Genomic DNA, 21,390 nt, shown 5'->3' with positions numbered 1-21,390 from the left:
TGTAATGTAAATTATATCAGACTAATTTTTGTTCATTTACAGTTTTTATTATTTTCTTACATAATTGATCATGTATGTATTGGAAGTTTATTATTATATATTTACAAGTATAAAATAACCAAGTCTCCTCAAAGACAATCCAAAGGCAATCTACCATTTCCTCACCCAAATGAAAAAAGTTTACTTTTTTTTTTTTTTTGGAAAAAGAAAAATGAAAAAGAAAGACCTGCATTGCTAGCTACTTAGATGTGAGGCATTAATTCTTTTGATAACTAAGTCCAGCTAATTAGATGCGGCATTCTTTTGCTCGGTCAAACTGCTAAAATGGGTTGTGGAATAATATTAGTATATAATATACAATAGTAATTCATTTAGACATTATCATATAATATATTCATTTAGACATTATTATATAATATATATACAATGAGTGAGTAAGGTTTAAAAAAGATCTACTTTATTTTAATAAAAATAAGATCTGTTTTTAATGATCAATAGATTTTCATTTAAAAGATTAAATTTGATATATTAATAAAATGCAATGGTCATAGATTGACTATATATAAATGTATGAAAATTGAACATGGGTGCTGGTAGACTCTTAATTAACAATGTATTTTCCATATGCAATCTGGGCCAAAACTATGGATTTAAAGTTCACAAGTGGATTGTCAGCCAAAAAAAAAAAAAAAAAAGTTCACAAGTCAATGTTTACCCCAAAAAAAATAAATAAATAAAATTTCATAAGTCAATGCTCATCTCCTTCTTCGTGCTTCTTGCTTGACATTGATTTTGTCAATCACTCCTACAAAACTCGAAGAAAAACCAAAATCCTATATTATATAAATATGATAAGCATCAACTTGATGCTCAACTTTCTGAAAATGAAGATGAAAAATTATAAAATTGTATACAATAGCTTCGTAGAAAAGCAAAGCACTAGCTAGCACAATAATGAGAGACGAAATTAAGGAGGCATAGACATTTAAAAGTCTAACCATATGAAACGTTGCAAAAGTTGACTCATTATCATATTTGCTCAAACGAAACTTTCCATTTTTTTTTTAATTTTATTTTTCTTCCATATTATGTCTGTATCTATATGCGTGTTCGTATATATAAATATATAGATATATGATATGTATGATGTAGGACAAGACAATTAACCAAGAAGTGGTAAGATTAGGATAAAAATAATGGTGAGGCATTTTAGCCACCCCCATCCTCTGTGTCCATTTGAAGTGGAAGAAGAACAAGGCCTAACTTGCTCAGGCTGTGAGCTTAACCTTTCAGGTTCAGCTTACAAATGCAATACCAGATCATCCACATGCGATTTTTACCTCCACAAATCTTGTTTCGAATTGCAACGCAAAATTCAACACGCTTCCCACCCTCAGCATCCTCTTATACTCCTCTCCTCCCCTCCTTCCCGTTGGGGTTTCTTCTTTTGCAATGCCTGTGATGGTTCTGGCTCTAGCTTCACCTACCACTGCAAAGCTTGCGATTTCGACCTCCACGTCCATTGTTCTTCGCTTCCCGACAATGTCACTCGACATGATCATCAACATCCACTTGGGTTGGTTTTCTCCTTTCCTAAGGTGGAAGATGAAGAAGAAGACAAGTATTGTGGCGTTTGTAAAACCGGTTTTAAGGAGGAGTTCTGGGCTTACAGATGTAAAGAGTGATTATGTTATCCATTTGGGATGTGTGAATGCCGAAGCTGATGATGATTATTATGATGAAGTTGCAGAGGAAGAAGAAGAAGAAGATGAAGAAACCCAGCAAGTAGAAGATGATGATCATGAAGAAGCGGAGGATGAAGAAACAGAGGAAGACTCTGATTCGATCATTGCACGACACATTGAAAGAAACACTGCCCTCCAGATGGTTATAAATAACCAGAATGCAAGAATGATGAGGATGCAACAGCAAATGATGATGAACAACACACGCCGTCTTTTCCAATTTGGATTATAAAATCGTCATCTACACTTCCTTTTATTTGAGTTGTTCGTGGGTTTTGGATTAATAAATGTATTTCTGTTGTTTGGTGGTTTGATTTTTGACTTAATTTGTTTTGTTTGGGGGGTGGTTATTTATATGTATGTTTTGCTTGTGCTTAATTTTAGATGTATCCCTAAGTTCAAATAAAGAAATTATTAAGTACTTTGAAACAATAACTTTCCTTTTAGAGTTGGGATTGTAAAAAAAAAAAAAAAAAAAAAAATTAAAAGGCTTGTTGAAGATTATATTATTAATAAGAGAAAATTTCATACTTCAATTGATTCCGTGTTATGTCAATTATAATTAAAATTTATTTTTTATTAATTTTTACAGTTAAAATTTATAAATATAATTATGATAAAATTGAAAAGGGCTTTAAATACTCAATAATTTTTATGCAAATGAAATTACGTTGCATATCTTTAAATGGTGCTTTCTTTCTAATGCTTACAAATTAAGGCTTAAACTATGAGAAGATTAGAATAATTCTATAAAACAAAAGTAATTTTGGATAATGTACGATGTCCTTATTAGGACTATTTTCCAATCCCCCACTTTCAATATAGAAAAGGAAAATATAAAATATGCCTTTTTTTTTTAATGAAAATATAAAATGAGCTGAAAAATTAACTTATTGAGTATTTGTGATAAAGTTTTCAAATGTATATATAGAAAAATTTTATGTGTACCATATCAAAATTGATATTTAAAAAAAAAATATTAATATTTTTTTGTATGTATGTACAGCAAAGTTAATATTTTTTTTAAAAAAATATAAAAGAGTATCGATCTTAATATGATCTGTATATAAATCAATTCGTACACTAAAACTACTATATATATATATACAGTCCGGTTATGGTGCGGACGGTCATCATACGAATCACAATATTGGTGACAGTTTTTTATAGTATTGGTGACGATTTTATAAGAAATCGTTGTTAATATTATGAAAAATCGTTACTAATACTGCGATCCTCGTATGGACCGTCATCACCATAAAATTTCGGTATATATATATATATATATATATATATCTATTTATATATATTTGTCACAAAATTTGCACTTCGTTTATTGGACTTGTTATTTTAGTATCTGACCTATTATTCTATTTCAAAGCATCTGAATTTATTCAATATGCTTATTTGTTTTTCAAAATAATACAATCAATTATTTTACTTCTTCTGTTTTTTTTTAACAATTATTTTTACTGTTAGATAGAAATGTTTTTACAAATAACTTTCATAATGTTGTAGTAAATATATTTATTATTTTACTAGCATTAGAGCAAATAAATGAATATCACCAAAATGATTTATAAATCCGCGTCGGAGATTTGTAGAAGATTATTGGTAAAGCCCCCCAAAAAAAAAAAAAAAAAGTTAATAGCAAAACTTTATAAGCTGGTATTTCCGAACGGTACATTCCCGTATTAATCAAGCTGTTTCCTGCGGTCTCCATCGAGACGGCAATGGGGGCTATTTAGGGCACTACTAACCTTGCAACTTCATCAATCTCCGGCCGATTCTTCCTCCTTCTACGATCCCGGTTCCGCTGCAAAATCGCCGACTCTGACGGGGGCAGCTTTCCTCTTTCGGATTCTTCGTGCATTCATTGAAGTAATCTCTCTTCCTCTCTTACTCTACTTTCGATCTTACGAACTCCGAAAGGCTTATTACTCAATACGATTAGAATGTTTAGGTTTTAATTCTCATTTCTGTGTGGATTTTTAAGTTTCAAATGGTGTTTTTTTTAGCGACCGATCAGTAGTTTTCTGGTTTTGCTATAAGTGACTGCAAAGAGGAAAAAAAAAAAAAAAAAGTGTTTTTGTTTTCTTCAGTGCTAGTAGAGTGATGCTGATATTATAGGTTTTTGTGAATATATTATGTTGCTCAACCTTAGACTCATTTGGAAGACTGATGCTTATGGCTCTCTCGGTGGCTGACCTGCCCACAATCTACTCGTTGCTCACCAACTCATTGAGTCGTGATGAAAGCATCCGAAAGCCGGCTGAGGCGGCTCTCGCCCAGGGCGAGGCCAGACCTGGCTTCTGTTCTTGTCTCATGGTATGCTATTCTTTTCCTTTGTATTTAATGTATAATATGCACATTTACACTTTTCTTTAGTGGTCTATGCTTCTTCGTTAACGCCTATCCATTTATCGCAGGAAATTATAACTGCCAAGGATTTGGCATCTCAGGTTGATGTTCGTTTACTGGCTACTGTATATTTCAAGAATAGTGTAAATCGCTATTGGCGAAGCAGGCGTGATTCATTGTATGATATTCTTCCTTCGTTTGTTTCTTTTTTCTCTATGATATATCATTTTCATTATCTTCGAAAAGCCACTTTGCAAGTATTTTCCCATTTGATTTGGTTATAACAGCTTTCCGATTGTGATATAATTTTCCTTCTCCATTAACATGACTTTATATGGTGATGGTTATGTGTTCTCGTGTGCTTTGATGTATATATTTGGTTGCTTAATAGACTTAATATCACTTTTTACACTATAATTTAATATGAAATATTTGGTTCAGGGGAATTAGCAACGAGGAGAAAGTATATCTGAGACAAAAATTGTTGTCACACTTGAGAGAAGAAAACTATCAGGTACTTCATATACCCTTTACTTTTTTTATTTCCTTATTTTCCCATCTTGATGGGAGAGGGCAAGTGTGGATGATTACACATTTTTTATTTTGGTGCGGTTCGATGTATACAGTCATATTTATGTTATTTGTGCTGTTTTAATTTGTGGTTTATAATAAGCTCTTATCCGCTTTTAAAACAGTATTTAGGAATCTATGGTTCTCTCATCAGTATGAGAACAATTGTTTAAGATCCACCTTGGATATGGAAGTGTGAGTTTGTCATTAGGAGAAAGAAAAAAAATGTGGGAATAAAAAATATGTATTCATTTTGTTTAGTGCATAGGAGGTTAGTGAAACATGCTACCTCTTTTTCTCTCTTTTATTTTTCACCATATACCTCTCCTTATCCTCATAGCTAGTAGCCTAGCACTTCTATAAGTTACATTCCTTTTCAAGTTCTCCTAACTTTAGCAGTTAAGATACTTCCTAATGTCTTATTTCTGGATACAGATAGCTGCAATGTTGGCTGTACTCATTTCAAAAATTGCTCGTATTGATTACCCTAAAGACTGGTACAATGTTACTGTTGTTTCTTTATTGTATTTTTTAAATTAATCTTTACTGTTGTTTCTTTATTATTATTTTTTTAAATTAATCTTTCATTGGATTATAAGATATTTGTAAGTTGTGATGCAATATCTTTATAATACATTCTTTAACTATATTTTTAACATTCATTGATACATTGATCGAATGACTTCTTCAGGACAGAGCTCTTCTCAGTTTTAGCGGCACAACTTCAGTCAGCAGATGTTCTCTCCTCACACAGGATTTTTTTGACTCTCTTTCGAACATTGAAGGAATTGTCCACAAAGCGTCTTGCTTCAGACCAGAGGAAGTTTGCTGAGGTATGGGTTATTGTATTCTTTAATCTCTACTGTTTCGCACCCTAAACATAAAAACTCCTGCTTTTTTTACCCCTTCATGATTTTACCGTGGAATTATGTTCTTTCTCTGAAGATGCCATTAGACCGGGTAGACAAGCCTTATAAACTTGGGGTTGGGGGGTTGAGTTACAAACCAGTCTTGTATTTGCTTGGACGGTTGCTCATGGTGAAATTAATGTCAGTAGACAAGCCTTATAAACTTGGGGTTGGGGGGTTGAGTTACAAACCAGTCTTGTATTTGCTTGGACGGTTGCTCATGGTGAAATTAATGCCAATAGCATGATCCAAAAGGAAATCCAATTATCTTTTGTCCCCTCATCGGTGTGCAACTTGTAAGGTTGCTAAGAGCAGTGTGGGATGTTGGCCATTTTTTCTGCATTTTTCTGTGAAGCTATAGAAAATGGGCCCAACTATGTATATCAAATCAACACAATAGATATTTATATTTAACACTCCTTTCATGTTCAGGCACAACTTCTTGCTTTATACATTAGATATTCTATTTTATTTTGTGGAATTCATAATCAACTGAGATTTTGTATTTGCATGGTAGTCTGAGAGAAATAAACAAAATGAAGAATAATTCAGCTTTTGTTTCTTTCATGTGTCAATAGCTCAAAAATGATAAACATTTATGAGTAGCTTTTATACATGTTATGTGGTAGTAATATGGTGGTTTAAATATAGATCTGGATCATAAAATGGTAAATTACATGAACATACATTTAGCAAAAGATTCAAATTGTGTTAAATTTCGTAGTTGTAGAATCATAAGATCTGTTGATTTGTAAAATTGGATGATATTTTATCAAATATGTTGATAACTGTTAAATTTGTTTGCTTGTTTACTGCTTGCAATAGATGGGTTCCTACAATTGGTTTTTTGCTTAATAACATAATCCAGTACAAGATATGGTTATGTTCGGAAAGGGAAGAGAAAATATTTACAAAATTAAACTCATTCCCAGCTGTGCATTTGGTAGAAATCCAATGCCCCCAGTACTCTGTCTCAATCAATGAGGCCTTAGGGCGGCTTTGATTAAATATCTATATCTCTTATTCTCTGGTTGGTGGTTGTTCCTAGATTTTGATCTTCATTCATTAATGCTCGTGGCAGCATTCTTTTTCAGCTCCATTCTTTATTTGTCAAAATTCTCTCTCACTTTCATATCTGTTTGTTCATCACATTCACCTGATTCTTTCATCTATAATTCTGTTGTTTACTTTTTCCTTTTTTTTCCTTTTGGATTTGGTGTATTCTCTGCTGATTTGCATATCTTTTTATTGACTTATATGTTACTGAACCCTCAGCAAATGGAAATAGTAGTTTTAGAAGTTTTTAGTTTGTTAGCATATAGTTATAGTTATTTTGCATTGTTTATGAACATGATTTTAGAACCAAATTTTTTGATCCAAGTTGAAAAGCTGCTGGCTATAAGATTCTAAAATCCATATTTTAATTGTCTTGGGTAAAAGGAGTACAAGCCATGTGCATTAATTTATTAGCACTATATTTTCCTTTCTACCTTTAGATTTTCCTTTTCAATTTTTCTTTTCCTGTGTACACCTGTTACTTATTTGGGAATGTTATTTTTCTTTTCTATCTCATATTTCAATCTGTTGGGAACCTACATAATAATGAACATCCTTTGGCAGATATCTTCCCATCTCTTTGATTACAGCTGGCACCTTTGGCAGAGTGATATACAGACCATATTACATGGTTTCTCTACACTTACCCAGAACTTTGATTCAAATACTTTAAAGCAGCAGCAGGAAGAGCTTTACCTGAAGTGTGAGCGATGGTTGTTGTGTTTAAAAATTATACGCCAGTTAGTAATTTTTGGGTTTGCAAGTGATGCAAAAAGTGTGCAGGTAATTATTTATTTTTCTTAATTATTTCCTTTCTATTTTACTTGGTTTAAGAGTTTGCCAATTCTTTTTCCTTTGGCTGTATAGAATGGTTGTTTATAACTAATTTATGTTTGTCTTGTAGGAGGTCAGGCCCCTCAAGGAGGTGTCTCCTTTGTTCTTGAATGCAATTCAGTCATTTCTTCCATACTGTGAGATTTTGCTCTTCTTAAATTTTAAGTTTTAAACAATTGATACTTTTCTTTAATGATTTTAGATAAATTTATGCAACATTTCCCACCACACCACCCACCCCCCCGCCCCCCGGCGCCCCCCTCTCCTCTCTCTCATTGTATATTATGTGTACCAAGTAAATGTTAATGGAGGAGTCTGCTGCCTTCTAATTCATGAGGAATCAACTATCGCATTTCTCTATTAAAAAAAAATGCAAGTGGAAAGTATTGGTCATATTTTTTAGGTTGGGAAAATGAAGCTGAAGCCATTTTGAAACTTCTATCTTCTTAAATTATAATTACAAACTTTATGCATGATATACTGTGTTGTTACCTTCTTTTGCAGATTCGTCATTTCGGAATGGACATCCCAAATTTTGGGACTTCATAAAGAGGGCATGTACTAAACTCATGAAGGTTTTAGTCGCAATTCAGGGGAGACATCCATATTCATTTAGTGATGAATGTGTCCTTCCATCTGTTATGGTTTTCTGTTTAAATAAAATAATAGATCCTGATCCAGATATATTATCTTTTGAGCAATTCATGATTCAATGTATGGTTATGGTGAAGTCTATATTGGAATGTAAAGAATACAAGCCAAGTCTTACTGGTCGGGTTATGGATGAAAATGGGTTAACTCTAGAGCAGATGAAGAAAAACATATCCAGTGCTGCTGGCAATGTCTTGACTTCTCTTATGCCTAGGGAACGTACAGTGCTCTTATGTGAGGTGTTGATTAGAAGGTAATAATATGCTGACCTTTGCTTCACAAACTCATGCTTGCTATGATCTTATCTGATTCTTTTTATTGTAATAATACTCTGATCTCTGCTTCACAAACATGTGCTTGCTATGATCTTATCTGGTTCTTTTTATTACTCAACAGTTGGGGAATACAAGATGTGCTATGTAAACATGATGAAAATCAATAATTATGTAATTTGAATACCCTTAAGAAAATACTTCTTATTTATCATTTGCATTTTCATTTCCTAAAATTAAACTTGACCTTTTCAATAAATAGTTCTTCTATGATCATTTCTAAGGCTTTTAGCATGAGTACTTGGTATACAAGTCCCATGAGATGGTAACCTTTTATCTTATTAATAGCTTTGATGCCACTATATGATAATAAATTGGAATGATAATTTAAACTGTCTCATTAGTTTTTCAAATCACTCACAATTAACAAAGTGATTGGGGTTTTTAATCAGTCATATAGGTCTAGATTTATTCAATTAGAAGAGACTGTTATTTTTTGATTAAGATCTTGTTCTTTGGAACTTGGAGCTACTGCCATTGTGATAAGATTAGTCATGTACATTAGACAACTCTTGTCAGAATGAATTAGTTATTCTATACTTTCTTTTTGGGATATTGTTATCAGCTGCTTTATGACAGGAGCTATGTCACTGAAGCACATTTTCTCACTCTTTTTACAAGGGATGCAATTCAGACAGGTTATATTCAGATTTTGTTTAAATAGTTATGAGTTGAGTAATTGAAGATTTTATATTGGTTTGAAATATTATTAGGATTTGATTTTGTCTGGTTTGATTTAAATTTCCTACTTCGATTTGGCTTCTTATAGAGATGATTCTTTGTAACACTAGACGAGAAACTTGATTATGGAATATTACTGAATATAATAATTCTCTCTCTTTCTTGGTCCTGCCTCTGGTTTTCTCTCTCTTTAACTATCTTTCCCCCTCTCGTGTTCCTGCATCAGGATGCTTTGGGAAGAAAATTGTTTTGCTGATAGATTTGTCAATTAATAATTGTACAGGTACTTTGTTCTAACTCCAAGTGATTTGGAGGAGTGGTATCAGAACCCTGAGGCTTTTCATCATGAACAAGATATGGTTCAATGGACAGAAAAACTTAGGCCTTGTGCTGAAGCTTTGTACATTGTTTTGTTTGAAAATCACAGTGAGGTAGGTATACTACCTGCTATAAGGGTATTACTAATGCCAAAAAAATTTAAGTTCAAGCCAAAGAAATTTGTGCTTATGTGATGTTGATTGTTTACTTTTAGCTTCTAGGTCCAGTCGTGCTTTCAATTCTTCAAGATGCAACACATGGCTGTCCGACCTCAGTGACTGAAATCACTCCAGGGTTGCTTCTTAAGGATGCTGCTTATGGTGCTGCAGCATATGTTTATTATGAGCTCTCAAATTACCTCAGCTTTAAAGCTTGGTCTGTCCATTTCCTACAATGCTTTGCGTGTCATCAATGCATGTCATGTCCTAGTGCATCAACTTTCAAATGTCATCAATAGCATCTATACTTCTGTTAATTTGTGAGAATGTTTTGTTAACATAGAGTTTGTATTGAGTTTTTTGGCATCAAATTTTTTTTTTTTTTTTTTTTTTTTTGTGGTTAAGTTACCATTAACGCCAAAAGCTTACGCTGATAGGAAATTGACCGAGTGTGAATGTTAAACAATTTTAACACATTGGCCCATTTCCAAAAACAGGATACAATATATTGAACATAGGACTGGACAAACTACACATTTATACCATGTTAAGTTTCCATTGATAGCAAAATGTAAAGTTGTTGGGAAGTGGACTCGACTGGTGGATAAGGCCAACGTGTTGTTGGGAAGTGGACTCGACTGGTTCATAAGGCCAACGTGACACATATGTTAAAAATTTTAATTGATCACTTCTTGTATTTTAATCACTTTTTTGTTAATTCTTCCACAAATGTTTATGTAATTTGAGTTTAGAGTCTTTACTTATATATTTTTCCTTTGCTTAATTTTTAAGGATGGTAATATGCATGGTGCTACAATATTGCTTTTGTGCCTGCTAACATGTTGAACACCTTGCATTATTACTTATTACTGTGCTGCCAGAAGAATATATGGTTGAATAGTATAACAAGCATTACTCCTTAACATAGTTGTAGTAGCCAGAATAACTTGGATAGGAAAAATTAGTTGGAATATGAACTCATGGTTGAGTAATATGATGTAGTTAAATTATGCTTTATGCAAGGTTTCTTTGGTTACTCTACTTGGAAGATAGTTCAAGCTTTCTATTTATGGCTGTCATTATTGCTCTATGAGTTAGTTACTTACTTGGCAGTTCATTATTTTGACGTACTTTTTAGTTGTCTTTAAAGGGAATATAGTGGCTTGTGATGCTTTCTTTTTTCATTTGAGAAAGTAAATTATGAATTTTTTTTTTTTTGGGCATCATTTGGTTGCAGGTTTGATGGTGCATTGTCTCATGATCTATCAAATGATCATCCAAACATGCGTATCATCCATCGGAAAGTTGCCCTAATATTGGGACAATGGGTATCTGAGGTAACATAATCTTTTGGGCTTCATAGTTTTAGCTTTTACTTAATTTTATTTTCTTCTGTAAAGAATGTTTCTTTGGCACATGTGAAGTTTTTCCTCTATATTGTGATTGAAAAGAGTCTAAAAGGTGCAATAATGGGAGATTTTTTTGTTTGCCCATGGCTACTTGTCCATTCTATTCTAGAAATCCAAGAACACACCAAATAAGAAAACCAGGAAAATGGCTGAAAACTTGAATGTGGTTATATATATATTAAAAAAAAAAAAAAATGGATGATCTTGCTAAAGATAATGTATTCGTGTCAAAAATAGATGTGAGGTTCCACTAGTTGCATCTCTGCCGTAGCATCCCCTATAAGCTATTTGATTTCTTTCCTCTTACCTGTTGAAGAGTGATTGAAAATTATTCTGGCATAACCATGTGCCTTCATATCCTTCTTATTGATTTAGCTGTTTCTGATTGCCTCAATTTTTAATATATTTATTTTCTATTCTTTTTTTGGACAGAAGTAATGATATTAAAATGAGGGACTAGGGTTATTACATTGGGTTTACAAAACTTGAACCAAGACTGCCACATGAAGTCCGTGGACTTGACACCAGGCTGTCCCTAGAGGGATGGTTGCCTCAAACTTGATATCTTGTGCCTTTGACTGCTACTTTAGTACTTGAAAAAAATAATAATAATAACTTACCGGGATTCCCCAATGGCTCTTTGATGGATGGTTTTTTGGCGAGATCAGAGCTTGAAAGAACTAACTAATTTATGCCATTCAAATTATATGATGTCTTTTGTTGCAATCTTATCCTTATCAATATATCATTATACCTGTTTATAGATAAAATAAAGTCTAGAATGATTTGTTGTTATGTTTATGTTCTTGGCAGATTAAAGATGATACAAAAAGACCAGTATATTGTTCATTGATCAAACTTCTACAGGAAAAAGACTTGTCTGTTAGGGTATGCTGAATAATCCTCTCTCTCTCTCTCTCTCTCTCTCACTCACAATTTTTAATTTTACTATTTTGGTTGTTGGAATAATATGGTGTACTTACTAGTAAGTGTGTGCGTTTGCTATTTTAGTTGGCAGCCTGCAGGTCATTGTGTTTACATATTGAAGATGCAAATTTTTCAGAGAGAGAATTCATTGATCTTCTTCCTGTATGTTGGGAATCTTGTTTCCAGTTGATTGAGGAAGTTCAAGAATTTGACTCAAAGGTAAATATGGCTGCTTCTTAATGATGAGACTACAACTGTGTCAAAGATTATTCATTATTGTATTCATAGATGTTCCCCTTCTTAACATCTGCAGATTGTGTCTCTGAAATCAATTCTTGTTAATGCACCTAATTTCCTTTTCTACTGCTCTTGTTTGCGTTAAGGGGGACAGATTAGAAACCTGCTTTTCAATGGTTATGTAATAGGCTTGAATGAGAACATTTTGGGGTTTGATTTCTGGGTGATGGAAGGTTAGGTTCAAGATTTTATATGAAAAAATAATGTCAGGATTTAGGTTTTACCTAACAGAAGACCTAAGAATATAGATTCATGATTCTAATCCAAGAACAAAAAGAAAAAGTTGGAAGAAAGAGACTGCTCCTCAATCAGAGGGGTCTCACATATTTATAGTTGGTTTGAATAAAAACTACAAGAATTCCCTTTGTACATGTAATCTGAATCTTGTAAGCAATAAACTCTTTTCACAATCTGACTATCACTATGAATTAATTTTGCATTTTAATATGGAGAGGGGGAGCAAAGTTCAAAATATAGTGAATTCTTTAAAGCAATGAACCTTTCTTTGAAGTTTGACATTTATGTTCATCATAGTTCTTGCTCAATGTAATGACACTAGATAAAGACTTGATCTGCATTACAATGGTATTTTCTATTGTATGGGGTTGCATTTATGCTTTATTGTTGTGGTCTTTAAGCCAGGTTATTTATGCATAAATCCTGATTTTACAATTGTAATTGTCAGGATAATCTATAACTCTCATCCTCTATTTATGAACCACATGGTTTTTCCCTTATCGATAAGTTTTGCTTCTTTGTCGAACAAAAACAGATTTCAGCATTGTAAAACAGTTTTCTTATAAAATTACTAATTCCTGTTATTCTATCATTAATTTTCAGGTTCAGGTTTTGAATTTGATTTCTATTCTTATTGGACATGTTAGTGAGGTCATCCCATTTGCAAACAAGTTGGTGCAATTTTTTCAGAAGGTAATAGCATAGCTGTTTTTCCACTATATATTGCTCTTGTGCTAGTTTCCATTAACAAAAATAAAATAAGTCAGTCATAGTTCAATCTGTTTGTGTAGTGAGAATCTAATTGTTGATTGCAATAAGTCATTTTGTATACTTCAATCACTGGAAAACATTGTGTGTAACTTTTGTATTCAAACCCTTGGGCACAACAGAAAGATAGATATATCAAAACTACTATATGATACTATTTGTAGGCTTCATAAACACAGTTGGACCCACTTCCTAACAGCAATTTTTGGAAATGGTAGTGTTGTACATGGTAATAGAGCCTAGTTATGTATCTCTTAGGTCTTGTTTTCAAATCCTATAACCATAACTTTTGTATTGAAACCCTTGGACACAACAGAAAGATAGATATCTCAAAACTACTATATAATACTATTTGTAGGCTTCATAAACATAGGTGGACCCACTTCCTAACGGCAATTTTTGGAAATGGTAGTGTTGTACATGGTAATAGAGCCTAGTTATGTATCTCTTAGGTCTTGTTTTCAAATCCTATAACCCCCATTTCTGTTAATTAATTATGCTGCACATGCAGGCCCAATTTTTATCCTTTGTTAATAGGTGGACCTACACCTTAAGGGGGTGTGTTAAAACTATTATCTACTATTACCGTCGAAGCTTGATATGCATAGTTGGGCCTAGTTCCAAATAGCATGCTTTTGGGATAATGATTAATTAAATTTTTCCTAGAAATTTTATGAATACATTGTAAATATTACTTATCATGTCTACTTTGCATCACTTTACTGGACTTATTTTGGATAATTGGCAAATCCTCTATCTCTCTCTCTCTCTCTTGCTAGCACATGTTTTTCTCACATTTTTTTTCCCCATTTTTATTTGAAAAGATTTGGGAGGAATCTTCTGGAGAAAGCCTTCTGCAGATTCAACTACTTGTTGCTCTCAAGAACTTTGTAGTTGCGCTGGGTTATCAGTCTCCTATATGCTACAACATGTTACTGCCTATTCTGCACAAAGGAATTGATATAAATAGCCCAGATCATCTCAATCTTTTAGAGGACAGCATGCTGGTTAGGTTATTGTTCTTTTATGTTATTTGTTTATACCATTACTTTTTGTTTATTGTACTAAAATTTTTGGTATAATCATGCAGTTATGGGAAGCCACAGTTTCTCATGCTCCGTCAATGGTTTCTCAATTATTAGCAAACTTCCCTTGTCTGGTGGAAATCATGGAAAGAAGTTTTGATCACTTGCAGGTTATACATATTGGATCATTGAGCCATGTTATTTCTTACTGATTATTTTGTGTGTTTCACCAATGTTAAATACTAATGCATCTTGTGGCTCCATCGAATGAACGATATGTCTCTTAGTTAATTAACTTTTTATTTTATTTTTATTTTTATTTTTATTTTTCTTTTTGTGAATTGGCATCCCCTCTTCAATCTCATTTTTATGGATTTTTGGAGTGAGGTCTCTAGGTTTATTGTAAATTTATGGTTATAATTAATTTCCTTGAATGAATGACTAACAGAATGATATTTGTGTTCAAGTGAACATTATCATCTACCTTGGATGAATTAATGGTAAAGCTTAAAGTTTGAATAATTTTGACTTGGTATATTGCCATCGGGCTCTAGTAAGGTGCACCTTACTTTTTGAAGTAAGGTACCTCTATCATGGCCATTGGATTCTATGTAATTTGGTTGGGCCTTATAATTTCATGGAACCCAATGACTATAATGTGTGGACGTTACTTTGAAAAAGTAAGCTTTACCTTATTTGTGCCTGGTTCTGCTACATGGTTAATTCTTCATGGGCTATGTCGGGAAATGCATGGAGTATATGAGAGGGTTTGCTGGAACTTGAAAAGGCTAAAACGAATAAGTGGAAGCTATTTTAGAACTTGTAATGGTGTTTAAACTTGTAAAATTACTTTTCTCCATGAAACTATTATACTTCAACCATAATAATACTTAGATTTAAAGTTGGGGTTGACTATGAGAACCTTTGACAGAGAGAAAAAGAGAGAAACCACCATCATCTATCTGAATTCTTCCCTTGCACTCCACCCTGTCCAAAGTCAAGTGCTCAGTTGTGTTTGTAATATATTGATTTGCTTTATTGCTATTTCTGCCCATGTTATTTTGGTTCTCTCCTTGATTGGTCTATCAAAAGGACTCCTTCTTTCATTGGTATACATCTTCGTTTGTTTAACATTTACTATAAAAGGATGTACAATTTGATAGCTGTGTTGTTATTTTGTGCGCATGCTAGTGATCTACACTAGGTGATGCTGCACCAGAAACAAAGTATGATAAAACTATGCTACTTGATTGGATGAATAGGTTTCAATTTTTTCTTACTTTGGTCCTTTTTTCTTGCTTGTTATTTCTTCTGTATTTAAAATTTCAAGGAAGTATTATTAAATCTAGTTTGATTATTCTGTTGGATATATCATTGATATTCTTCTTTTATCTTGAACTTAATTGCAGCTTGCTGTCAGTATCATGGAGGATTACATTATTTTGGGTGGAGTGGAATTCCTAAGTGTGCATGCTTCAGCTGTTGCTAAAATTCTTGATCTTATTGTTGGGAATGTTAATGACAGAGGATTGCTTTCAACTCTTCCAGTCATTGATATTCTGATACAGGTACTTGTCAAATATGCAAGGGAAGCAGACAATAAATTGATAGACTACTCTGGTCTGTTTGTGTGTGTGTTATTCTGCTCCTGAACAGTTAGGCATGCAGAAAGTGTGCAACCTGTTTAGTACTTGTAACTTTTTTTCTCATAAAGTAGATTTTTTGAAAAGATAACAACTTGTTTATTTCACCCCAGTGGATCTTCTAATATCTACACATGTAGGATGTAAAGAATTTTATATCAGAGTACAGTTTATCCAAAATATTAATTGTTAAGTGCCTTTAATTCCAAATGCTCAAGTGATTAGGCACTAAGCCTAACCATAGATGCCTAGTTAACACAAGCACACACCTAAAACTCCTTATATGTATATCTATCTAATAATGAGGCAGAGGTGGGTCTTACACTACAAGTTTAAGTTAACAGAAACAAACACACACTTAAAAGGCCTCCCCTCCTGGCATAGGCACATCTTATAACAGGTAAGAAATGGGTCCTTACACCTGCAGCCTAATAAACAAAGTGAATGAGGTTTAGCAGGTTTCAAATAGAAGACCAGTTAAACAATCAAGCTTTGATTTATGTCAAGTAGTATCAACTTTAAAGTTTTTGGAAGTAGGCCTAATTATGTATATCAAGCTAACCAAGCACATAATAAACTTTAACAAAGTTTAGTGGAACAATAATGTTGGTCAAAACTCTTGTATTCCCATATCTTCATGGTGGGGAATGTTCACTATTTATGTCATCACTTCTTCAAATCTGGACTATATATATATATGTTGTTCATGTTTGTCTTGGATAAACATGTTTTATATGCTCTGTCTCACTTTATATCCTCTTGTTCTTTTTCTTTTCCTTTTTATTTTATTGTTGGTTTTTTTCTTTTGGTAAAGAAAAGAAATTGTTGAGTATCTCACATGTTTAAGTTTTTTAATTGTGTCATGTGAGTTTGATGATGATATGTTGGTGTCCACTATTGATTTGTTAGATAGGGGAATTTGAGGTATATGAGGTTTGCTTGAATTTTGTGTAATAGATTGCCAGCATTTGCTAATATATTTTTTTAAAATTTTTTTTTTGTATTTTTATTTTTATTTTTTATTTTTTTCAGTCTGAGTTTCATTCTATTGCTTGCACCTATAGATGAATTTTATAGATGAATTTAGGGTTTAATGAAATTGTAATCAGTTATTTTAAATGTAATATGAATATGGATGCCTCATTTTATATAATCAACAGTGTCTATGATTCTAAAGAAATACAATTAATTATGTTGGATCTCATTTTTCTACTTTGCAGTGTTTCCCTATGGAAGTGCCTCCATTAATCAGCAGTACTTTACAAGTAAGTGGATTTATTTGCAAGATGTATGATATACTCAATATAATATTTATTTTCTCTGTTGTGCCCTTCTATGAAGCTGGTGTCTTTTGTTCATTGTTGCCAGAAATTGATTGTGATATGCTTGAGTGGAGGAGATGACCGTGATCCTTCGAAGGCAGCTGTTAAAGCATCTTCAGCTGCTATTTTGGCTAGAATTTTGGTCATGAATGCCAATTACCTTGCCCAGTTGACTGCAGAACCCTCTCTTTCATTGCTTCTTCAAAGTTCGGGTGTCTCAATTGCAGAAAATATACTTATTTCTCTTGTTGACATTTGGCTTGACAAGGTTAATAATGCATTCATCTCCATGACATAGCTACTCTTGATAATTGTTGAACATTCATGTTTAACAACGGAATTTCTAATCAATCCATGAAGTGCCATCATGCTTGCACTGCCATATCAAATGTAGCAATTATCCTCATCCTTGTTCAATTTAGCAGACAGAGATTATTATCGCGTTCTTAGTCCAAGTTTTGAACATTCTTTTTCAACAACAGAATTTCTAATCAATCCATAATGTGCCATCATGCTTGCACTGCCATATCAAATGTAGCAATTATCCTCATCCTTGTTCAATTTAGTAGACAGAGATTATTATTACGTTCTTAGTCCAAGTGAAAACTCGTAGCACTTGAATGTCTTTATATTACATGCTAAATTTGATCTTTAAGCTCTTTAGTTGGTTTTATAAGTAGAGATGCTGGTAGCTTCATGTAGACCTTACTGAGTTAAGTTGCTTTTTATTAATTAACATTTGTATTTGGTTTCAGGCAGATAGTGTGTCTTCAATCCAGAAAAAGACATATGCCTTGGCCCTTTCTACAATTTTGAAGTTAGGATTGCCTCAAATCCTTGATAAGCTTGATCAAATCCTCAGGTAGAGTTTGACAATGAATTTTATGCATCATTTTTGCCGTAGTATCAGATGACCTTCTGATGTTTTGATATGATGTGTTTGGTTGCAGTGTATGTACAAGTGAAATTTTAGGCGGCAATAGTGACACAGTGGAAGATGAGTCCAGGTAAGATCCGTTATTAATATACTCTGATGCATTTTTCCAAGATAAGTTGTAATTATGACAAGTAGTAGTTTATTTTTCATAATAAATGGAAGTGGTGATGACACAAGTTGCAGCAGGTCCGACGGGGAGGATGCCATTTTGAGTAAACAACATCGTAGAAGGCAGGTAATACTTGGGATATCATTTGAAATTCTGTTTTTCAGATGATCAATCGATGCATGTCTTTGGTAACTATTTCTTGATGGATTTGCTATGTATTATGTCATTCCCCAGATCAAGCTTTCAGATCCTATCAAGAAGTTGTCCCTGGAGGCCTCAGTGAGAGAAAATCTTCAAGCATCTGCGACCCTTTATGGAGAATCTTTTAATTCTGCCATTGGAAGCATGCATCCTGCTGCATTGGCAGAGTTGAAGCAGGCATTGAATATTCTGTAGCTGGGGTTTGATTCTCAAGTCTTCTAATCAATTTGCAGTATATGTCCTGGCTCTTCAAGTTTTCCACTGTTCCATAATTTGAGGGAATATTGGGTAAGTCTTTCAGTCTTCCATTACCGCTATGCCGGAACAAAAGAGTACAAGTTTAGATTTTCATTATTTAGTATGTCTTTTCTCTAGAAAGCAGTGATTTGAGCACCATGTATTTAGCATATGCTAAAATTTCCATCAACTCCTTGTTTAAAAGGAATTTTAAACTTGTCGTCTGGTTAAATAGTTTGAACTAAGAATCAAGGCTAACCCTTTAACAAGTGAATATTAATTAGGACACAGAAAAGAAGGCAAACTAGCTGTAAAACGAAGTGTGAACCATCTATTATGTACTTACTTTCATATTGTGAATATCATCCTTAGTTATTATTTTTAAATGCCCAATTGTTTTTCGTGTAAGATTTCTCTATTGATCCTATTAATTTATGAGTACTTCTCCTGTCATACGGTTAATCATTTCATTGTTAATAATTATTGGATGCCACTATCTCATCAACATCCGAACATGAATGTGCACTATTTATATTTTCAAGCATTTGACGATTCAAGTTTGTCTTGCCAGGTGAACATTGAAGTTTGAACCTTCTAAAATTGGTGGTTTCGGCGGTTGTGTTTCGTTATTGGTGTTTGGGTTGGGTTTTTACTCCTGGTTTGTCTTGAGTTTTCTCTTGTACATGCCCCCTCATTAAACAACTAGAAACTTTGTAAATAGGTTGCCAATATTTTTGCATACGGGGTATTAAAAGGGTTGCAGCATTGAGTTTACGGGAAAACAAATTCAACTGAAATTTTTACAGAAACAAGAGAACAGGAAAAGCTCACAGTATTGTTCTTTATCAAGTTTTTGCTTCTCAGTTTATAATGTGTCTAGTTATACCTTCCCAAGGCATTATGTGTTTATTTCCATTTCAAGACGTTAAGCACTATTATTCTTTGAAATAACTAGGAAGTTACTATGTGGGGTTTTTTGCATTTTAATTGCCACATGAAGGTATGGTAATGATTCACAATAAAATCGCGTAGACTAGTACTTGCACGTGGAAGAAATAAAAATAATAATGGGAGATGAAAGACTATTTTTACCAAACAAATTTTCTTTCACAAAATTTGGGAGGTGGGAAGAAAGAAATGGAACGAATGGTTTAAGGTAATATAACAGATTGTTCAAGGTAGGAATCTTTTCTATTAATTTTATTTATTTTTATAATGCGTGTATTAATGAATTTATTTAATTTGCTTCCAAATGTCCCATCACGCTTAGAATTTTGGTTGAAATAATAAAACCTAAAATTCCAGTGTCATATTGTCTAGAAAAAAGAAATGTATACATGTGTTAAACTTGTTTCATCACTGTTAAAATTACGGAATTTTTCTAATTAATTTTCTTGATATTTTTATGGTACTGATCATCTAAAGAGGATTATGAATTTTCGTGTTTAATTTTTTTAATTCTCACATAAGCATCCCGCATGGGTATGCATAATACTTCCAATATTAATTCTCGCAATGCTCCAATTATATATGTTTATCCAGATAAAAACAATCAAATAATAAAGGCTATTTTATTTTATTTCTTTTGAACATACGTATCTTATTTTGCTTGATCGAATTTCCTACCCCAAGTTTATATGTAGTCTTAATATATCACTGCACAATATGTCATTCGGATATCGACACTCCACAGAAGTATATGTTTTGCTTCACAAATAGTTCCCAATATATATATATATATATATATATAGAGTGAATTGACTTGTTGGCCACCACAAGAAACCTCTATTAATTTATTTTATTTATATAGTAGTGCAAAGAAAAACAAACCATAGACTGTTAAAAGGGTGAGAAATCAATACATGCATGCACACATACATGATACAGGCATATTTTTCAGTGCCATGTACTGAAAACCCAGGGTTGTGCGCACATGTAATTAAAGTCAACGGTTTACAGGAGAGAGAACATAACATAATCATTTGAATTAATATATTTTTCCTCCTCAGCAGTTGACATTCTTACCCTACCACCAACCACTTATTTATATATGACATAATTATTCCATATTTTCAAATTATTCTATATTTTCAATCTTTTTTGCATTGCACTCATCTAGCATTCTGTCATTCTTCCTCTATTAATTCATGTGTTGTGACCTCTATTGACACACAAAAGGAATCAGAAAATCAATCTGCCCTTCTCTCTGTCTTCTTTCCATGCATATAAATTGCTATAATGGCAGCCAAAAGCACATAAATCTTGTGTTGTTTGATTATTTAATTTCCTGCATTTGGAGCATGCTTAATGGTAAGAGATTATTCAATAAGATGAGCCTACCATATCAATCGTAGATCTATCCAATTATATCGTTCCATTTCATTAAGCATAACAAAACTTTGATAAAGGTGTTAATTACTAGCAATCTAATACGTTGACTGACTATATATATATATATATATATAGATTCTCATAGATTAACCTACCGCATATATTACGCAAAATAAAATAAAGACTTACCATGTTATAAAGATGAGAAGAAAAATGAAATCAACTTTGATATTGCTTATAAATAATTATATGGAGTGATTTGATATTGATATTAGAAGAGTACCATCCTGAAATATTTTCCGAGGAGAAAAAAGAGCGGTGAAGAAGATGACA

At 32.9% G+C, this 21,390-nt stretch overlaps 2 protein-coding genes across 11 annotated transcripts; both read left to right on the top strand.

Moving 5' to 3' along the window:
* Positions 1-1,074: 1,074 nt before the first annotated feature.
* Positions 1,075-2,153, top strand: LOC107409527 (protein VACUOLELESS GAMETOPHYTES-like). The gene has a single exon (XM_016016993.4). The coding sequence runs from the start codon at positions 1,197-1,199 to the stop codon at positions 1,683-1,685; it is 489 nt and encodes a 162-aa protein (XP_015872479.3). The 5' UTR covers positions 1,075-1,196; the 3' UTR covers positions 1,686-2,153.
* Positions 2,154-3,349: 1,196 nt separating this feature from the next.
* Positions 3,350-19,597, top strand: LOC107434824 (uncharacterized). Of its 10 annotated transcripts, none has more exons than XM_025073966.3 (25): positions 3,350-3,626; positions 3,910-4,073; positions 4,175-4,284; positions 4,548-4,620; positions 5,112-5,173; positions 5,368-5,509; positions 7,205-7,423; positions 7,545-7,611; positions 7,979-8,378; positions 9,422-9,569; positions 9,671-9,831; positions 10,852-10,951; positions 11,837-11,911; positions 12,035-12,169; positions 13,088-13,177; positions 14,077-14,259; positions 14,343-14,447; positions 15,687-15,845; positions 17,141-17,185; positions 17,262-17,510; positions 17,998-18,104; positions 18,193-18,249; positions 18,318-18,414; positions 18,523-18,777; positions 19,298-19,597. In XM_025073966.3, exons 2-24 carry the CDS (start codon positions 3,927-3,929, stop codon positions 18,682-18,684), a joined length of 3,093 nt encoding a protein of 1,030 aa, XP_024929734.3. In that variant the 5' UTR covers positions 3,350-3,626; positions 3,910-3,926; the 3' UTR covers positions 18,685-18,777; positions 19,298-19,597. The 10 variants fall into 10 exon arrangements, with proteins under 10 accessions (XP_024929734.3, XP_024929747.1, XP_024929752.1 ...); XM_016046419.4 differs by having other exon boundaries at positions 3,351-3,626; positions 17,289-17,510; positions 18,342-18,414; XM_016046347.4 differs by having other exon boundaries at positions 3,351-3,626; positions 17,289-17,510.
* The last annotated feature ends 1,793 nt before the right edge of the window (positions 19,598-21,390 follow it).

This window comes from Ziziphus jujuba, chromosome 1, assembly GCF_031755915.1.
Source record: "Ziziphus jujuba cultivar Dongzao chromosome 1, ASM3175591v1".
Lineage (NCBI taxonomy): Eukaryota > Viridiplantae > Streptophyta > Magnoliopsida > Rosales > Rhamnaceae > Ziziphus > Ziziphus jujuba.
This window is presented reverse-complemented; position numbering and strand designations above follow the sequence as displayed.